The following is an 18012-nucleotide window of genomic DNA, read 5'->3' as shown; positions in this document are numbered from 1 at the left end:
AGACAGAAGATAACCTTCTGATTCACAATTAACAAAAATTGCCCCTTTCACTCTTCTGGCTTCTGTTTACTCAAACTGCAGTTTCAACAGTGTAGAACAGAAAACCATGGAGATGTCAAGACTTCTTCCAGTTGACAAGTTTAAAGCTCTTCAGGCAGGTTGCTTCAGTAGTATCCCAAGTTGCTATGCCAACCTTGGTTCACTAGCAAAAAAGCTATGGTGGCAGGGGTTCTTGGCTCTGTGGCAACTTCAGTGTACCCAAATCATCAGCAGTGGGGCAAAAAGCATTTCAGTAAGAGAAGAAACCTTGTGTTTTCGTGACATTTCTATAGGGATGAGAGAGGTTTAAGAAAAAATTATTTTAAAAAAGTGGTAATGAGAGGACTTCAGCCACCACAATTTTGGATAAATACAACAAAGATACTTGGTCTTCTAGGGCTGTTGTCCCTTTTTTTTTTTTTTTTTTTTGACTCAAAGAAAGTATAACCAGACAAAAAGCTATCTAAGTTTCTAGCTCATGAAATGTTTGGTATGTAAAAGAAATTGATCACTTGACCTCCTTTTAGAATGGGTGTAATCCTCTCTAAGTGGTAAAAGTTATCTGAGTTTTGGTGTGACTAGTTAGTCTCTAATATCTGTCCTAGCAAATCTCTGTAACAGTGGGAAATTAGGCTTCATAAATGTTACTTGATGTATTATTTCATACTCTTTCAGTGTGGTTGTAGGAAAGAAAATAATTTCAGTGGAAATGTAGAATTGTGATTCAAGTTTTAGGAAAGACTAACAATATACTGCTTCTTGGGACACTTCAAAATAAATGCAAGTATTCAAGCATAAAATCTGTAGGAGGAGAGCCTACCTCTCATTGTACTGTCTGTCATAGAAAAATCAGGTTCTCTTTCAGGCACTCCAGCCCTTGACACACCCACTATGAAGGTGGTTTGTGCCCCTAAAGTCTGTCTAGCTATATACATTATACATCATGACTACAGTAAAAGCTCACAAAGATCAGTAAACACTTCTTTCTGTAGCCATTAAAAAACAGTTCTGTTTTTTGAACAAGCAGTTTTGTTCACAGATAGTTCCACTCTACTTATGTGCAGTTGAAAGAGTAATGAAAAATTAAATACTGCACAAAATGTAATTTAAAATCATTACAACTTTAAAATTAGCAAGTCATTTTTCTTCACTTAGCGTAGTGTCTCTTCTGTACTAAGATCTGGAAATTGTACTTTGAAGTTTTTAAACAGCTGTTGGGCTGGTTGGGAAAAAAGAGGTTTTCAAAATATACTTTTAAGTGGAGGAAAAAACCTTCAAAATAATTGCTTATATTCTAGATCTTAAAATTTTACTGCATAACAGCATTTTTGGTGGTGTTCTGAACAGCTAAATAGAACAGAAAGGAGAAAACATTTAAATCTTTATTTCCAAATGCAAACATTGGAATAGGCCTGTTCTAGTTTGGTGAAAATGAACCTAGGAATCTGGACATACAGGAAAATTACTGCTTTTCATACACACTGCCACCTAACATATCCATAGAAGGAATATTTGTGTTGGAAGATTGTAACTGTCCTTTCATAGGACTGAAAAAAGTGTGCACTATACTTGTGTAAAATAAAGCAACACTAAATACCTGCACTCAACCTCTCAACTACAAGCTAAACCCCAGATATTCTAAAACCTACTATTGGTATATCAAACAGTTCTTTGAAGAGGGAAGGAAAGAGAATCAGAAGAAATATGAAGCTGCTTTTAGTAGATATCTGTATACTCATGCTATCCTTATAACTGATACATGATTTATACATGTTTCCTGAGGGACTGTCAGAGTCATGTCTGGACTTTGCAGATGACACCAAGTTGGGTGGGAGTGTTGATCTGCTCGAGGGTAGGGAGGCTCTGCAGAGAGATCTGGACAGGCTGGAGCGATGGGCTAAGGCCAACTGTATGAGCTTCAATAAGGCCAAATGCCGGGTGCTGTACTTGGGCCACAACAACCCCCAGCAGCGCTACAGGCTTGGGGAGGAGTGGCTGGAGATCTGTCAGTCAGAGAGGGACCTGGGGGTGTTGATTGACAGCTGGCTGAACATGAGCCAGCAGTGTGCCCAGGTGGCCAAGAAGGCCAATGGCATCCTGGCTTGTATCAGAAATAGCGTGGCCAGCAGGGACAGGGAAGTGATCTTACCCCTGTACTCGGCACTGGTGAGGCCGCACCTCGATTACTGTGTTCAGTTTTGGGCCCCTCACTACAAAAAGGACATTGAATGACTCGAGCGTGTCCAGAGAAGGGCAACGAAGCTGGTGAAGGGTCTGGAGCACATGTGGTACGAGGAGCGGCTGAGGGAACTGGGGTTGTTTAGTCTGGAGAAGAGGAGGCTGAGGGGAGACCTCATCGCCCTCTACAGCTACCTGAAAGGAGGTTGCAGAGAGCTGGGGATGAGCCTCTTTAACCAAGTAATAAGTGATAAGACAAGAGGTAATGGCCTCAAGTTGTGCCAGGGAAGGTTTAGACTAGATATTAGGAAGTATTTCTTTACAGAACGGGTTGTTAGGCGTTGGAATGGGCTGCCCAGGGAGGTGGTGGAGTCCCCATCCCTGGAGGTGTTTAAGAATAGGGTCGGCATAGCGCTGAGGGATCTGGTGTAGTTGGGAACTGTCAGTGCTAGGTTAACGGTTGGACTGGATGATCTCCAAGGTCCTTTCCAACCTAGATGATTCTGTGATTCTGTGACTGCAGAACAGTATGTTTCATTCCTAAAAAGCTTTTCAGGTGGACTCAAGTTTATTATATACTGTGTTAACTTTTGCTTCTGTACATGTGTAATTATTCACTGAATTTACCTATTTGGACATCTTTAGATATTGTGTATTTAAATTTGAACATGCTCGGTAGTTTAATCTGAAGATTAGAATTTATGATCTGGATTGACAGCTGTTTCTAAATCTCTGAAAAACCTGTTTCTGAAAAGCCTGTTGGCCTGATTCTGCTGTCATTTAATTTTGTTCTTAATATATAATTTCAGAATACAGAAGTTGCTCTGCTATAGAACTGGTCTGAATAAGAGATGGGGTGGGAGGATGGGGAGTAACTTTATTTTTTACACAGAAAGAACTGGAAGGAGAATCAATCTGTTGGTTTTAAGTTTAGTAAACAGAGAAACTAAAATATAGGAACACTTAGTTTTAAATATAATTATACAAGGGTATGGAAAATTTAGGGATTTAGTCTCCGTAACATAATTCTCACAGGAATAGCTCTGTTTTGCATCTTTGTAATTCCTGAGGATCCTGGAAAATGGTCTAGCTTCCTCTCTTAGCATAAATTAAAGAACCCCTTCTATTCTGTTTTAAATCATGCCAGTTTTCACTGACTCCAGGGAACCTCTGAACTTGATCACATTACTTTTTGTCCATCATGCATGTAAAATGCCTCCTGTGTAATAGAGGCATATTAAATCATATAATGTAATTCACATCACATTTTGTGGTGTGAAATCCTTCTCACCTGTCTTAGTGAACCTTCTGGAGAGGAATAACATGGAAAAAATATTAGATTAAGGAAAAGGGTGGATAGCTTTATCACTTTTAAAATTTTGTTTTCAAGTTTTCAAGCTAACAGTCTGTTTTCTGAACCCAAACTCATGTGAGTAGGCAGTATTCATCCAAATAATCCCATGGAGCAAGGCATTTTAAGTGTGGATTCTTTTATAACACTAGGGGAAAAATCCCAACATGACAGGCTTTTGATTTCATGATCCAAAAGGAGATTCTTTACACATAGACATAACAATAATATAATTAATGTTTACTATGTAAAAATTCTGTTCTTTTCTGGTATATGAAGCATTTATTATTATACAATTTTATCCTACCTTGAACAAAGTCAGTGACTCGGTCCATCAGAAGAACACTTTACTTTCCCGTTTCTGCTGATGTACTTTCAAAAAACACTTGCGACCAGATCTCCTCACTGGATTTCCAAGCTTTGTCTTTTGCAGACTTCTTATCATCTTTGCAGTTCAGTAATGCATTTTATAACTATAGCAAAGTTGTCTGTGATATATCTTAAAGGTGCTCCAGCTATCCAGTCAACTAATGGTGTTGTTGCATTTGGCCCACACAGGGCAGTTGCATATGCCAAAGATCAGAACTATAGTTCTTAAATCTATGCTGTTCTTCTGATCTTATGAATCTGATAGCTACTGCAGCATACAGTAGCAAATAACATCCTAGTTATTTGGACTATGCTAGACTTAGTATCCTGAGTAGTTCATCATCAGATTAAAAACCTCTTAATCATCCAAAAATGAAAGACAGTGTGGCATTAATCTGAGAGCCTAGGCTGATATGGGATCCCAAACCATTCTTGTCAAAGAACTTACACTGTCAGTCGTTTTAGTAGTACTCTTTTACCAGCACTTGATTTTTTTTTTTTTTTTTAACACAGTGATATATATGACAAAATTAAGTTAATCAAAAGCCTAAATGATTTCTTGAGGAACAAAGTTGTCCTACACCATCCTGCCAAGTATTTAAAAAGATGCACTTTCAATCAGGCTATCTTTTTCTTAGTATCTTTCTTAAAATCGCATACCAGGAAGATCAGCATGCATCTACAGTAACATGTTAGTTTGAATAGGAGTGTGGCTTTGAAGTTAATTGCTTGATTGTACCCACTTACCACATTTTGTTTGGATCATGGTCTGGTCTTTGAGTGCGCAAACTGGATTCATTTTGGATGAAGCTAATGAGAAAGGTTTGCTTTGAGAAGTAATGCATGCTCAGCCTGTAAAACCAGATTAGGACTGGTCTGAAGTAAAAGCCCTAAAATGTGTGTAGTATAGATCTCATGTGTTTAGCATTGATTTTTTCAGTCTAAAAATACGCTGCTTTTGCATGACACTAATTGTCTAAGCTTCCATCTTCTACATAAAAGGTCTAAATTATTTAGGATGTTAAAAAGATTTTTGTTTGACATCTGAAAATGGAAACAAAAATTCATTCTTAAAATATTTTATGAAAATGAGTATTTTACCTTGAAATCTACTATAACTGACTCTGATCTAGTGAGTCCCATGGTTTTCTTTGACAGCAAGATGGGCTGCATGCTACTATTTGAGAAACCCCTATCTATATTGTTACTGCCTGAGGACTTTTCAAGTCAGGAAACAACTCATCAGCTGTCATCTTGTAACCCACAGGCGGGCTGCTTGGGACAACTGTATGGCTCATTATCAGTGCCCAAATTTGACCTTAAGCAGTTCTTTCCTTTAAAAACCTAGTTAAAGAGCCATGCTCATGATTTATCCTTTGAAGTAGGATCGTACTTCCTGTCTGCCTTGAACTAAGGAGTTGTGTTAAGAGTTTGGCCACTGTAACAAAGTATATCTTTCCATACAGAAGGATTATTTTAAAATCTTAAACATACATGATTCTCATTTTGGCATATACATGTAATTTTTTGGAAGGTCTGTTATACAGTACTTGCTTAACTTGAATTTCCTGTCTTGCCTACTTTGAAGATTACTGCATGTTAAGCACCACCAGCACCTAATTCCTGAGGCAGTTCCTGAAGACTGAAAGCTTAGTAGTCAGTTTGACTATATAGAGGTATAAAAAGATATTATTTGTCCACTTTGTCCCTTTTTTTTCCTGGTGTTTTTTTTTCTCTTGGAAGTGGTTATTGGAGAGAACAATAGATGCCTGAGATCAAATAAACTCATGTTTCTAGGACTGCTTTGTCAACCAGTACTTAAAAAAACAGCAGCAATAAGGCAGATTTGTGTAATGCTGAACTGAGTGACACCCAATCAGCTTCAGTTTCTGCATCCTGTGCCTTCAGCAGAATCCATAATATTATTATTTTGTGCACAGCTTAACAGTAAATAGCCATTTGGACCCTTACTTTCTGCATTTTCTCATGATGACAACTAAATTTATTTAATTATTGTGTTTACTAGAAAATAGCAGTGTGCAAATATCACCAACAGGAACTTTAACACTGAAACATTTCAACCTGAGTGGAGTTTACACTTGTTCCATTGTTTATAAGCTAACAGCAATGCAACCTGATAAAAAACTCATAATAAAATATCTTATTTATGGTAAATTATCAGTCCAGGTAAGTGTGTTGTTGCCTTGAAAAAGTTTTATTTTTTAAAATATGTGTTGCTATTTTTAAGTAAGTAGGCTTATTTAGAATTTAATTTGCAGAGATAAAGACATTCTGTTCCTCTGGGAAATTGTTTTTAATATTAGTTACTACCAGGCAGTTCATTTAAAGTCATTTACAGAGCTTTAAATGAAGCTTGGTGTCTGCCTGAGAAACTTATCAATACGGTTCTTTTTAAAAAAGAAACATAAAACATAATGAAATGTAACGAATAGGCAGTAATCCTTAATAACATTAAGATACCATAATTTTAAATGGAATTATTCTTTATGAGATTAGCATAGCCATATGGATTTATTTCACATGTTAATGCCTCAATTATGACCTGATCATGTTTTTTAAGTACATATCATTTAATGATATAATATTTGTAGCTTATTCTTTCCTGTTCTGATTACATTTCCTTCTGTCAGCAGGTAAAAAGGCTTTGATAAAGTGAAAGATTGTAAAGGCAATGTCATTTATTCATTACGAGCTCTCCTTTTCTTCTTTAAAGGGTATTTTATTCTTGTGGAGAAGCAGGCAAGAGCTCCTATTGCCTTCAGTAGGAACTATATCTGATCTTGAATTTAAAATGCGTACCAGTGCTCATTTAGAAACATGATAGAGCACAATAACCTAAATTAACCTCTGATGTAAATTAATTTCACTTTGGCACAGGAGCCTTCATACAGAATAACCATGCCTTTAGCAGCTAGCTTGCTTGACAGAAGTGGAAAGGAAGAAGTTTATTTGAAACAGTTTTGGTGGAAAAGGTTACAGTTTTCAGTAAAGCAGGCTTACATTCTTCAATAAGGATCAATCTGAATGTCAGCATAGAAAATTCAAGTTTCAGACATATATCCAAAGGAAAGGAAATGAGGGAGGCAAAAGCAAGGTAGAGGATCTTATGAGCTGTCTTAACTAGGCACCATATTCTGGATGTTCTACTTCTTCCAGCTGGTTTGGTTTCTCTTCCTTTGTTCTTTCTTCCCCGCTGCCCCCTTCTCATTTCTGTGATTATACCCACACTATGACCCCTGTTCTTCATTCTTTTACTCCTATTTTCTATTTAACATTGTGCTCTGTTGATCTTCAACTTTGGGTAAGTAGAGTGGTGTGGTGGTTTAGGCCCTGCCGGGACCCGAGACCATGCTGCCACTGCCCCTCCCCCACCCTCCGACCGGAACGGGGCAGGGAGTGAAATACAAACCCCGGGGCTGAGATAAGGAGAGGTTTAATACAACAGCACAACAGCAACAAAATGAACAACAACAACAACAGTAATAACAATGAACAGAGCAAGAAATGTACTGATACAGCAGTGAGGAGGCGACCGCACACAAAAGGACGTCTACCAATCTTCCCGCGCTTGGGCGCCCGGACGTGACGTCAGCATGGTATTGAATAACCCGGCTAGAGCTTCCCCCCACTGCTGGGGAAACTTAACCCTATCCTAGCTGAACCAGGACAAGTGGTTATCATGAAATAACTAGAAACATGCTTTTTATGGCTTATTTGTAAAAGATGTCCAGGTGTGGATTTTGCTTCGCAGTAAAGGTGAAGTAGCTGACCCATCCATAAAAGTAAATTTCATACCTATATGGAAGCTCTTTTGGTTACTTCTGCTCACAGAGAAGTAGTTCCTGTTCATCTTAGTTCATCTTCTGTTGATCTCTGGGGAAGAGGATTCAGATTTTAAGCCCTTTAAAATACTTCTGTGATAGCTGACTAAAAAATATGTAACATACTATAATTGCCCATAATGTGTGAGATGAAATATTGTGCCACATACTAAAGGGTATTTTGTATGCTTCTTAACCTTAGCATTCATATTCCTGATCCCTTTACTGTAATCTCCTGTTGGTTTAAAAATTTTAAAATGACATTAATAAAGAGTAATACTTACCTGTGGATATAAATAAGAATGTTGGCTTGTAAAACTCTCTTAAGTGTTTACAGTTGGCCAGCATACACTATTTTATCACTAAAAATTCTCTGGGGGTGCAAAATAGGTTTTGTTTATAAATTAAGGATTTAAATTGGCAATTATTTTTTTTTTCAAATCCACAAATTACTTTTCTTCTTTTTACTTCATCTGTGTTCCTCATCATCTTGCACATTTTTTCCTGCAGCTTGCTCTGATCCTAAAAATTACTTTGAGTTCACAGCTTGGTATCACAAGCCTCGTGCAACAGTTCTCGTAACACTTCTTTTGAGAAGGCATTGCTTCAGATACTAAGCGAATTTGTTGTTGAACTTTCTTGTGAGGTTACATTAATTAAGTCAGAATGCCATCATGTAAAAATGCAGAGAGGAGGTCTACAAGATGAAATCTTTACATTTTCAGGTAAAAATCTGCCTTGCTTTTAAAGAATGGTCAGAATTTTTATAGTTAATGGAATGTACTTACTGCTTATATACAGAAAGTATTGTAAGTGTTTAATAATAAAGTTTCTTGATTGTGAAAATGCTTCTAAGTATTGCATGTGAAATTCATGTCAATAGCAAAAAGATAGTTAATCTACTCAAAAGTGCGTATTTTATATAATTTCAGAAGAGCTTTAGAACATTTTATAGCTGTGGTTAGATCAATGTGTTTTTAATTTTGTATCATAAAACATTATCATGTCCCTTGTTGCACACTAACATAGGAAGGAAAGTGATACAGTGCATTCTGTAACTCCCCAGATGACCTTCATCATTTATACAACAGGTGTATAAATCACTCCATGGATGTGCCTTGGTCTTTATAAATAGCTTCCAAATGACAGACTAAGGCTGGGTGTCTAATTTTCAAGAACTAAAGTTAAATGAGATGAACCTCAGCACTTTTCCTTCTTTAAGTGGTGACAATAAAAGAGTTTCATAATTTTCCATTTCTTTAAAACAAAAGGAGACTAAAGGAGACCTGAGTAAAACTCAGTTGACAAAAATCATAGAATCACAGAATTCCAGGTTGGAAGGGAACTCAAGGATCATCTGGTCCAACCTTTCTGGGCAAAAGCACAGTCTAGACAAGATGGCCCAGCACCCTGTCCAGCTGAATCTTGAAAGTGTCCAATGTTGGGGAATCCACCACTTCCCTCTGGAGATTATTCCAGTGTCTGATTGTTCTCATTGTGAAAATTTTTCCTCTTACATCCAGTTGGAATCTCCCCAGGAGTAACGTGTGCCGTTACTTCTCTCCTTTTCCATGTGACTCCTTGTAAAAAGGGAGTCTCCACCTTCTTTGTAGCCACCCTTTAGATACTGGAACATGGTGGTAAGGTCTCCCCTAAGCCTTCTTTTCTCAAGGCTGAGCAAACCCAGTTCTCTCAGCCCTTCCTCACCTGGCAGGCTTCCCAGTCCCTTGATCATCTTTGTGACCCTTCTCTGGACCCTCTCCAGCCTGTCCACATCTTTTTTGCATAGTAGGGACCAAAATTGAACACAGTATTCCAGGTGTGGCCTGCCAAGTGCCGAGTGGAGTGGGATAATGACTTCTTTATCTCTGCTGGTGATGTCCTTGTTGATGCAATCCATCATCCTGTTGGCTTTCTTTGCCGCTGCAGCACACTGTTCACTCATATTGAGCTTGTCCAAAAGGACCCCCAGGTCGCTTTCCACAGAGCGGCTCCCCAGCCAGGTAGATCCCAGCCTGTGCTGCACTCCTGGATTATGTTTTCCCAGGTGCAAGACCTTACACTAGTCCTTGTTGAACTTCATAAGGTTCTTGTTAGCCCACTCTTCCAGCCTATCCAGGTCTTCCTGCAGGGTGGTTCTCCCTTCCAATGTTCAGTTCACTTGAAGTACTTTGTTATTAAAAGAGATATCTAAAACCTGAAGAGATGCTATTTATAATTGTTGAGCTGAATGTATATAAGAACATCTTCAATATTTTCTTGAACTTACTGCTTCTAATTATTTCAGCTCTAAAAAGGCCATTGTTTTCATATGTTGTATTAGTTTAGTCACTATGTAGAAAGACATGCAATTTGAAAAAATCCCTTTCTGAACAAAGGATATCAATTTTGCTTCATTTTCCACTTTCCAGTTTTAATTTTCTTGAAAATTAAATATCGTTGCATATAAAAACAATGAAACTATTAGTTTTGTTTCTCTGAAAACTTTATTTGTAGTGGTGTCCTGGTTTCAGCTGGGATAGAGTTAATTTTCTTCCTAGTAGCTGGTACAGTGCTGTGTTTTGGATGTAGTGTGAGAATAATGCTGATAACACACTGATGTTTTAGTTGTTGCTAAGTTCCGCTTATCCTAAATTAAGGATTTTTCAGTTTCCCACGCTCTGCCAGCGAGCAGGTGCACAAGAAGCTGTGAGGGAGCATGGCCAGGACAGCTGACCTGAACTAGCCAAAGGGATATTCCATGCCATAGGACGTCATGCTCAGTATATAAACTGGGGGGAGTTGGCCAGGAGGGGCAGATCGCTGCTTGGGCATCGGTCAGCGGGTGGTGAGCAACTGCACTCTGTATCACTTGTCTTTTCTTGGGTTTTATTTCTCTCTTTTTAAAAATTATATTCCTTTTTATTACTATTATTATTATTATATATTATTGTTATTTTTATATTTTATTTTAGTTATTAGACTGTTTTTATCTCAACCCATGAGTTTTACTTTTTTTCAATTCTCCTTCCCATCCCACTGGGAGGGTAAGGAGTGAGCAAGCAGCTGTGTGGTGCTTAGTTGCTGGCTGGGGTTAAACCATGACAAGTGGATAGCACTGACATATCTGAAGAGTCTCATTACTGATAGTGTAGTTAGTTAAGGTTAATTTTAAGGCTATTGAGACTACATAAATGAGATTTAGCCAATATGCAGGTTTTACAGAATATTTGAGCACTAGAAGGAGAAATTCTCCAGTTAGAGATTTAGGTGGATGTAAACTTTGATATGACCCAGTGGTAAACTACATGTTCTTAAGTAGCTTGAAGTCTTAGAAAGTAATTTTTGATTTCTAAGTAGCATTTGGTGTTTCAGAATTACTTCCATGACAGAGGTAGGTAAAGCTCATAATATAAGGAATTAAATTCACATGTTAGCAGATAATTTTATTCTTAATATGGCACCTTACTCCAATATCAGTTCTGGAGAGCAGTCCAGCAGCTTTGTTAACTATTTCCCAAGCCTTCACCATAGCATGTTAATAATAGTCAGTTGATGAGGAATGTGAACCCATGCAAATGGATTACTAAAACGTAATTATCCTTTTTCTTCAGTCCATACTTGCAAGTCTTCCTTCAGTTCTATGTGTCACAGGCATTCCTACGAGACATAAAGGGTTGAGTGGGTGAGGCTCAGAAACTGATGTGTTTGTGCAGGGGGTGGGAGCAGGGAAAATCTTTAAAAGAACTAAACAGTGCCCTGGTTGGTTGATTGATTGATTGATTGATTTATTGTGAGAGAAAATGAGTCCACTGCAGAAACAGTCAAAAGCTTGAACTGTTAGGGTTTCTGGATGACTGTTTTAAAACCTGAGTCTTCGTAAAACCACAATGGCAGACAGGTAATCAGAGAGGGAGTAGCTTATTTCTTTTGAAAGGATTCAGGTATTTATAAATCTGGGAAGAGTCCAGAATTATACATTTCCTTGCTATTAGAATTTACAAATAAATGACAGTTCCCATGAAATATTTAAGTATACTGAAAATTAGACATAGACATGCAATATCTATAAGAGGACAAGCCCTGTGATTTCTTTAAAACATTGAAGAAATATGGTAAAAGTCCTAAATACTTACATCAGAACTGACTAGAATCTTAAACCAGTAAATAAAAAAAAAAGTCAATCTAATTGACTTTGTTGTTCTATAAACAGACTGTGTTTTGTTACAGTTGCTTCCTTAGATAGAGAAAAACACAACAGACTATGTCAGCAAAGCCCTTGTGATGCATCTCATAGACTAAACAAGGTACAGTTAGACAGAAGAATAAAAAGGCAACTGACATAATAAGTTACTCTCACAATAAAGTATAATAACATAAAAAATGAAACATACTTTGTTTAGTAAATTAATAAATGAATATAAAAGTTTTAGTGGAAATAAAATTTGTATCAGTTAAAATTACTAATATTTTATTGCCATTATGGATAAGGCAGATCACACTATCGGTCTGTAATTAAAGAGTATGAAAAGTGGCAAGAAAAATCAGGAAATTTTGAACATGTGCTATCTTATAAATATCAAACATGCTGTTTTGCAATGGGAGTGCTTTTCCATTACTTCAGAGTGATTTTATCATTGATCTGGCTGAATTTTAGCTGCTTGATTCTGTTTGGCTTTTACAGTAGAGAAACAGAAGCCATAGTCTTGCTTACTAGATTAACTGTTAATTCAGAGGTTCTTAAAGGGGAAAGGAGAAAGGAAGTACAGGAGGAATACCACGAAATAGTGGGCATGCAAATCATGCTTTGGGATTCCAGCAGAAGGGTGAGGGAGTCTAAAATAACATTGTACTCATTAAGCATCTTCCATCCTGTCCACTAAAAAAACCCCTGAATTTGTGGGGAAAGCTCATGATCAAAGTTCATCTTCTTTGTACAGACAAGAGGATCAAATTAAGAGAGCATGAATAAATTTGGTTTTGTCAATTTGTGTGTGTACTGAACCTTGCAAGCCTGTTAAAGTGCTGGTTTTTTTTTTCTTTTTCTTCTTAGCTTTCTATATATATAATTAATCCCTGTATACAGATGAAGCACTCTCTGGATATGAAGCATTGATACTTTTTACTGTAGGACTTTGTCAGATTGCTCATGGGTCTACTTTTTGTTATATGTTTTAAATATTTCAGCCAGTTAGATGTCACATTTTTAACTACTGTGACTTAAAATATTGAATATTCCAGTGGAAGACATTTCATAAAAAGTGGTCCAAAATTCCAGAGAAAATAAAGGATTTTTAAAAAGTAAACATTGCCTTTGGCTAGGGAGATGGAGTAGATCAGATGGAATAGACCTCCCTTGTACCCCAACATTTCTGCAATTCTTTGCTGCTGGTTCTGCACTGATTGAAAGGAAAATTTTTTCCTATCTAGGATTGTATTTGTGCAAGTCTTTTTGAGTAAGGAAATTAGTCTTCTGTGCTTATATCTAATTGATATAATAAGAATAATAATGATAATCCTCCTATTTAACTTGGCTTCAGGAAACCTTTGGCATATTCTTTTTATTGAACAGAAATAGATAATAAGGATGGAAAGTATGTCTGAAATATAAGTGGACCTAAATAATAGTACCTATGTAGATGGGAAGGCTGCAAGTCTATTGATGCTGGGCTACAGATGTCTAATGTAGGCAAAATTGCCGTGAATTAGCTTTTAGAGTTCTATTTCTATAATCCTAAACACTTTCAAAGACATTGTGTTAATTGATCAGCGTTTATCTACATTAAAACCAACATATCCAATATCAGACTGTCCTCTTGTTTCCATTCAGCTACAATCAGAAGATTTATTGGTACATCCTTTAAATCTTATCCTCACTCATACTCACATTCTTTTATCTTTTCTTGTATTCTGACCTCTTTCCATCAAAGATTCTGAAAAAATATTATTTGTTTCAATTTAGGCAAAACACCTTACAGAGAGATTTTTTAAGCAACAAGTGGAACTTAGAAGGGGAACTTAGAAGGGAAAGTTCTGAACCATTGCCTCAAAGATACTACACTGAAGGTACTCCGCAAATGGTACAGGTTGATCACTGCTCTCCCGGGTATGGAATGAACGCTCAAGTACATCCAGACTGTCCAGAGTGTTGTGGTAACAAATTCATTTATCATACAAAGTATTAAATACTGTTACAGTGGTTTTTTCTCTCATTAAACTCTGTACTTTGCTATTTAACTTTATAAAATTATGCCATACTGTTTTGGGCTGTGATCCTGTCAAGTCTGTCAAGGTAACCAGTACTAGATCAGGTTAGTACTTTGCTAGAACTTTTGTAAGACCCTGTTGATTTAGATTTTAAGCCAGACCCACAATTTCTATGGACTGATTTAAATTAAAATCAATCAGATCAGTCCTCTAGATAGCAGTGGGGTTTTTTAGAATTAGCACAGAAAATCTGTAATCTGACAAGGTGTGTTTCAAGTGCTGTTTTATGGTGAGACAAACAAGACAGTTATTTTTGTTCTTAAATTTATAAAAGGGGGCATAATAATGCAATGCTTTAATCTAATTACAAACTTAAATGCTACGTTCCAGATCTGAGTAAAGTAAGAATAATAGATAAAATAGTCACTCTGTATAGCTTTGCAAAATAAAGTTAGATTTGTAAATGTGATCCATTTGGAAGAATAACGAAAGGGGGGGAGTGAATTTTGGTAATTTTATTTTTGTCAATCCTCATATTAAAATGAGTGATAGTCTTTACCAGGCTGTGTAGTGATAGGATGAGGGATAATGGTTTTAAACTGAAAGAGGGTAGATTTAGATCAGATGTAAGGAAGAAATTCTTTCCTGTGAGGGTGGTGAGACACTGGAACAGGTTGCCCAGAGAAGCTGTGGATGCCCCCTCCCTGGAAGTGTTCAAGGCCAGGTTGGACGGGGCTTTGAGCAACCTGATCTAGTGGAAGGTGTCCCTGCCTGGGGCAGGGGGGTTGGAACTAGATGATCTTTAAGGTCCCTTCCAAGCCAAACCAGTCTATGATTCTATGATTCTATGTTACCCTTCTTAGATGCTAAGGAATGTATCGGTATTTTAAAGAGTGACTTTGCCAGGCTGCAATTCGCCCAAGAAGAGGTTATTCATATGATTCCCAAATATTGAGCCTGAAGTCTCAAGGGAACAATGGAAGACAAGACACAGAGAGAGTAAATCTGTAGTCAAGATTTTGACAGATGATTCTCTACAGACCTAGAAATGGTGAAGGAAAACACTGGATTACATACTGAATAACAGTTTGCAGAATGGAATATACTTTGAAAAGAAATAATAAGAATATGGAAGAAAATAGAGACAACTCTAAAATTGCAGGACATGCAAAATGTTTCCATATGTGATAATTTTTTCTGATTTGTTGTCTTCATCAGAAGGAACTTTTTTGGTCCATGTCTTGCAGCAAAAAGTGACAAGCATCTGGAAGGGATATATAAAAATATCAAATTTATTACATTTACTGTAATACAGAATATTGTTGCACATGATTTCAAGGACAGGTACATGAAAATCAAGTTTAGAAAAGCATGTCTTCATTAGGATGATTTGTTTTGTGTGGACTGCAGTTTTGTTTTGGGCTTTCTCCCAGAACATCTTACTCCATTCTAAACTAATTTGTGTATCTTTTTTCTTCAGAACACAACTTTCATCTTAGCTCTGGTGGCTGTTTAACATAAGTAGTAAAAAATAATACCGTTTTCTTAGCTGCCATGCTCCTTTACCACCTGCACGAGACAGAAACACTACATAGCCCTACACCAGTGTCAACCCAAGAAGCTGATCCCTGTTCAGCTGGGGTCGTAACAGACACGTCTTTGGCAGGCAGATACAGGGGCAAGCTTTCACATCTGAGCTACCCAAGAATCTGAAACAGTCAGTCCTGAAACTTGACTGATTACTACTTCCCATAGTTGAGGATGTCATTCTGTCAGCATGCTCAAACATACACTCTCTTCCTTAGTTGACCTCTTGGTAAAATTAGTAATTTCCTTTCCCAGAATCCGAAACACCATATCGTAGGCAGTAAAACTGAAAGGGTCCTCTGCTTATCATTCTACCTCAAGGCAAGATATGAGCTTCAATTATTCCTGACAGATGTATCCTGCATAATCTTTAAAACCTCAGAAGACTATATAGAGTCCCAAGGAAATATGACTCAGTACTGCACATTCTCACCACTGGAAAGCTTTCTTCTAAGATATTTATGTTATTGCCCTTGATGTAGTTTATACCTGTTACTTCTTGTTCTGTCTCAGTAAATCTGGAAATGATTCCATTAACTTTATCTTTGAAATAGCTTTTGCATATCTTAGAAGAATCTGACCATTTCATTTTTCTGATATTGTCTCCATTGAACTAAACCACCTCAAGTTCAGTCTTTTTGGTCATATTTGATAGACCTTGATTACTGTCCACTATAGGTTCTCTATGTTTGTTTTCAGTGCCTCAAACTTCATGCGGAGACCCATGCTAACATGGGAGAATTAGTTTTGATTTGCTAAAATCCCTAGATCTGTTACTTAAATAGAAAATAAAATATTTTCCCTGTATCTTTTTTAGTGAGGGAGCTTTTACTAAAATATGCACTTACTCATAGAAACATTTTGATAACACATTTCCATGGAAATACAGCAGAGTTCAACTTTTTGGTTATCCGATAGTTTCCTTTGTAGTTGCAGGAACCAGGTCCTGTAGTCCAGTTAAAACAGTTTTAAGGTCCATTTTAGAATTATTTGGGAGTTCTGGTCTCTTTGGCTACTCTTGTTTTGTATTTAATTCATGGAACTCATTTGCCCTGATGGGGAGAATGCCCTTTAGCTTAAGTAGATTTTGTCTCCTATTTTATAATCAGAACAAGTCAACTACTTTCTATCTGCTTTTGTAAGAGTTTGCATTCAGTAAACCTCTATCTCAGATGCCCTATTTTGAGTTTAATATTCTTGCACAGGGGTGACTAGAATTTAACATGCTATTTCAGATGAGCTCTTACCAGTGCCTTTTACATCATCAGGGCTTTTCTTTTGGTCCTAAGAACCTCTCTCAAATGATTTAACAGTACCACACTTCCCCTTTTCACTGTGACTGATTGTGCTCACAGTCCTCCTTAATCAAATATATACAGGCCTTTTGCATTCTTTTATTTCTTCTCTGTTTAAATCTTGTCCTTATTCACAGCTTCTCCCAGTTTTGTTGTCAGCACAGCTCATTGGGACTTCTGATAATCTTGTTAGTGAAAATATTTAGTAAAGTCTGTCTAAGAGCGAGATCCCGAGTAATCCCTTTAGCAATTTCTCTCCAACTCTTATTTCCCTTTTAAGCATCATTCAATACTTGGTTTTAAATTTCATTCTAATCATAGTGTTCTGTAGTTTATTACATTTGTATGTGCTGCCGTATCAGGTGCTGCTTTCAAATTAATTATGTGTTTATCTTCATTGGAAGACAACATTGAATTGTATTACTTTCCGCTTACCTGCATGTGTTTCAGCGTTCATTCATGAAATCTTTACGTAGTATAGAAGTCTGATCAGCTGTTCTGTGGTTTCTTGGATTCTTTTTTCCCTTTCTGAAAAATTTATAATACATTTCTTACACAGGTTAGCACCAGTCATAGGGTATCACTGCAGACACATCGCAAACCTCAGGTTATCATCTGCATTACCCTTTCATGGGCCAGTTCTATTTAGGAACATGGAAACAGATGTTACTCAGACTTTCTAATCTAAGTACATTAAATGTTGAATAGTGCGACTGTTTCTAGTCTCCAGGTCTTGGTAAGGATATGATAGAATGGAAGAGGTTATGGAGTAGGCCCAAGAACATGGAGAAATAAACAAACTTATGCATATCCTCTGCACGTTTCATAAAAAACCCTAATCTATTTTCTTGTCATACAGCAAAATAGCTGCATGTTCAGTTACACCTGTTCTGTTTCCTCTCTTATCTAGTTTCATGTTGTGTTCTAGTAGCTCTGGCTCCTCCATGCTGTTGTGCAGTGCTCTGTGAACAATGCATCATTTATTTCACACTGCCATTACACAATTTGTGCATTAAGCATAACTTTCACTTACTGCATCATCTACCAATCTAAATCTCCCGTATTACAACGTGCATTCATTTTCTTCCCCATGCTTCAGGCTCATGTTCTTTCATATCATAGTATATCCTCATTTGTTTTTTCCCCTCTGCTTTTATATTAAAAT

At 37.1% G+C, this 18012-nt stretch overlaps 1 protein-coding gene across 1 annotated transcript in view; it reads left to right on the top strand.

Moving 5' to 3' along the window:
* The window catches only part of ZPBP (zona pellucida binding protein), a 32149-nt gene that overhangs the window by 11745 nt on the left and 2392 nt on the right, over nucleotides 1–18012 (top strand). Inside the window, 6 exon segments of the mRNA XM_074858111.1 lie at nucleotides 5964–6107; nucleotides 8290–8334; nucleotides 8337–8504; nucleotides 11989–12065; nucleotides 13721–13771; nucleotides 13773–13911. Of these exon segments, the coding sequence (XP_074714212.1) occupies nucleotides 5964–6107; nucleotides 8290–8334; nucleotides 8337–8504; nucleotides 11989–12065; nucleotides 13721–13771; nucleotides 13773–13911 (624 nt within the window).

The sequence above is a fragment of the Strix uralensis genome, chromosome 1 (genome assembly GCF_047716275.1).
Source record: "Strix uralensis isolate ZFMK-TIS-50842 chromosome 1, bStrUra1, whole genome shotgun sequence".
Lineage (NCBI taxonomy): Eukaryota > Metazoa > Chordata > Aves > Strigiformes > Strigidae > Strix > Strix uralensis.
Note: the sequence above shows the minus strand (reverse complement) of the source record. Positions and strands in the feature narration are given on the sequence as shown.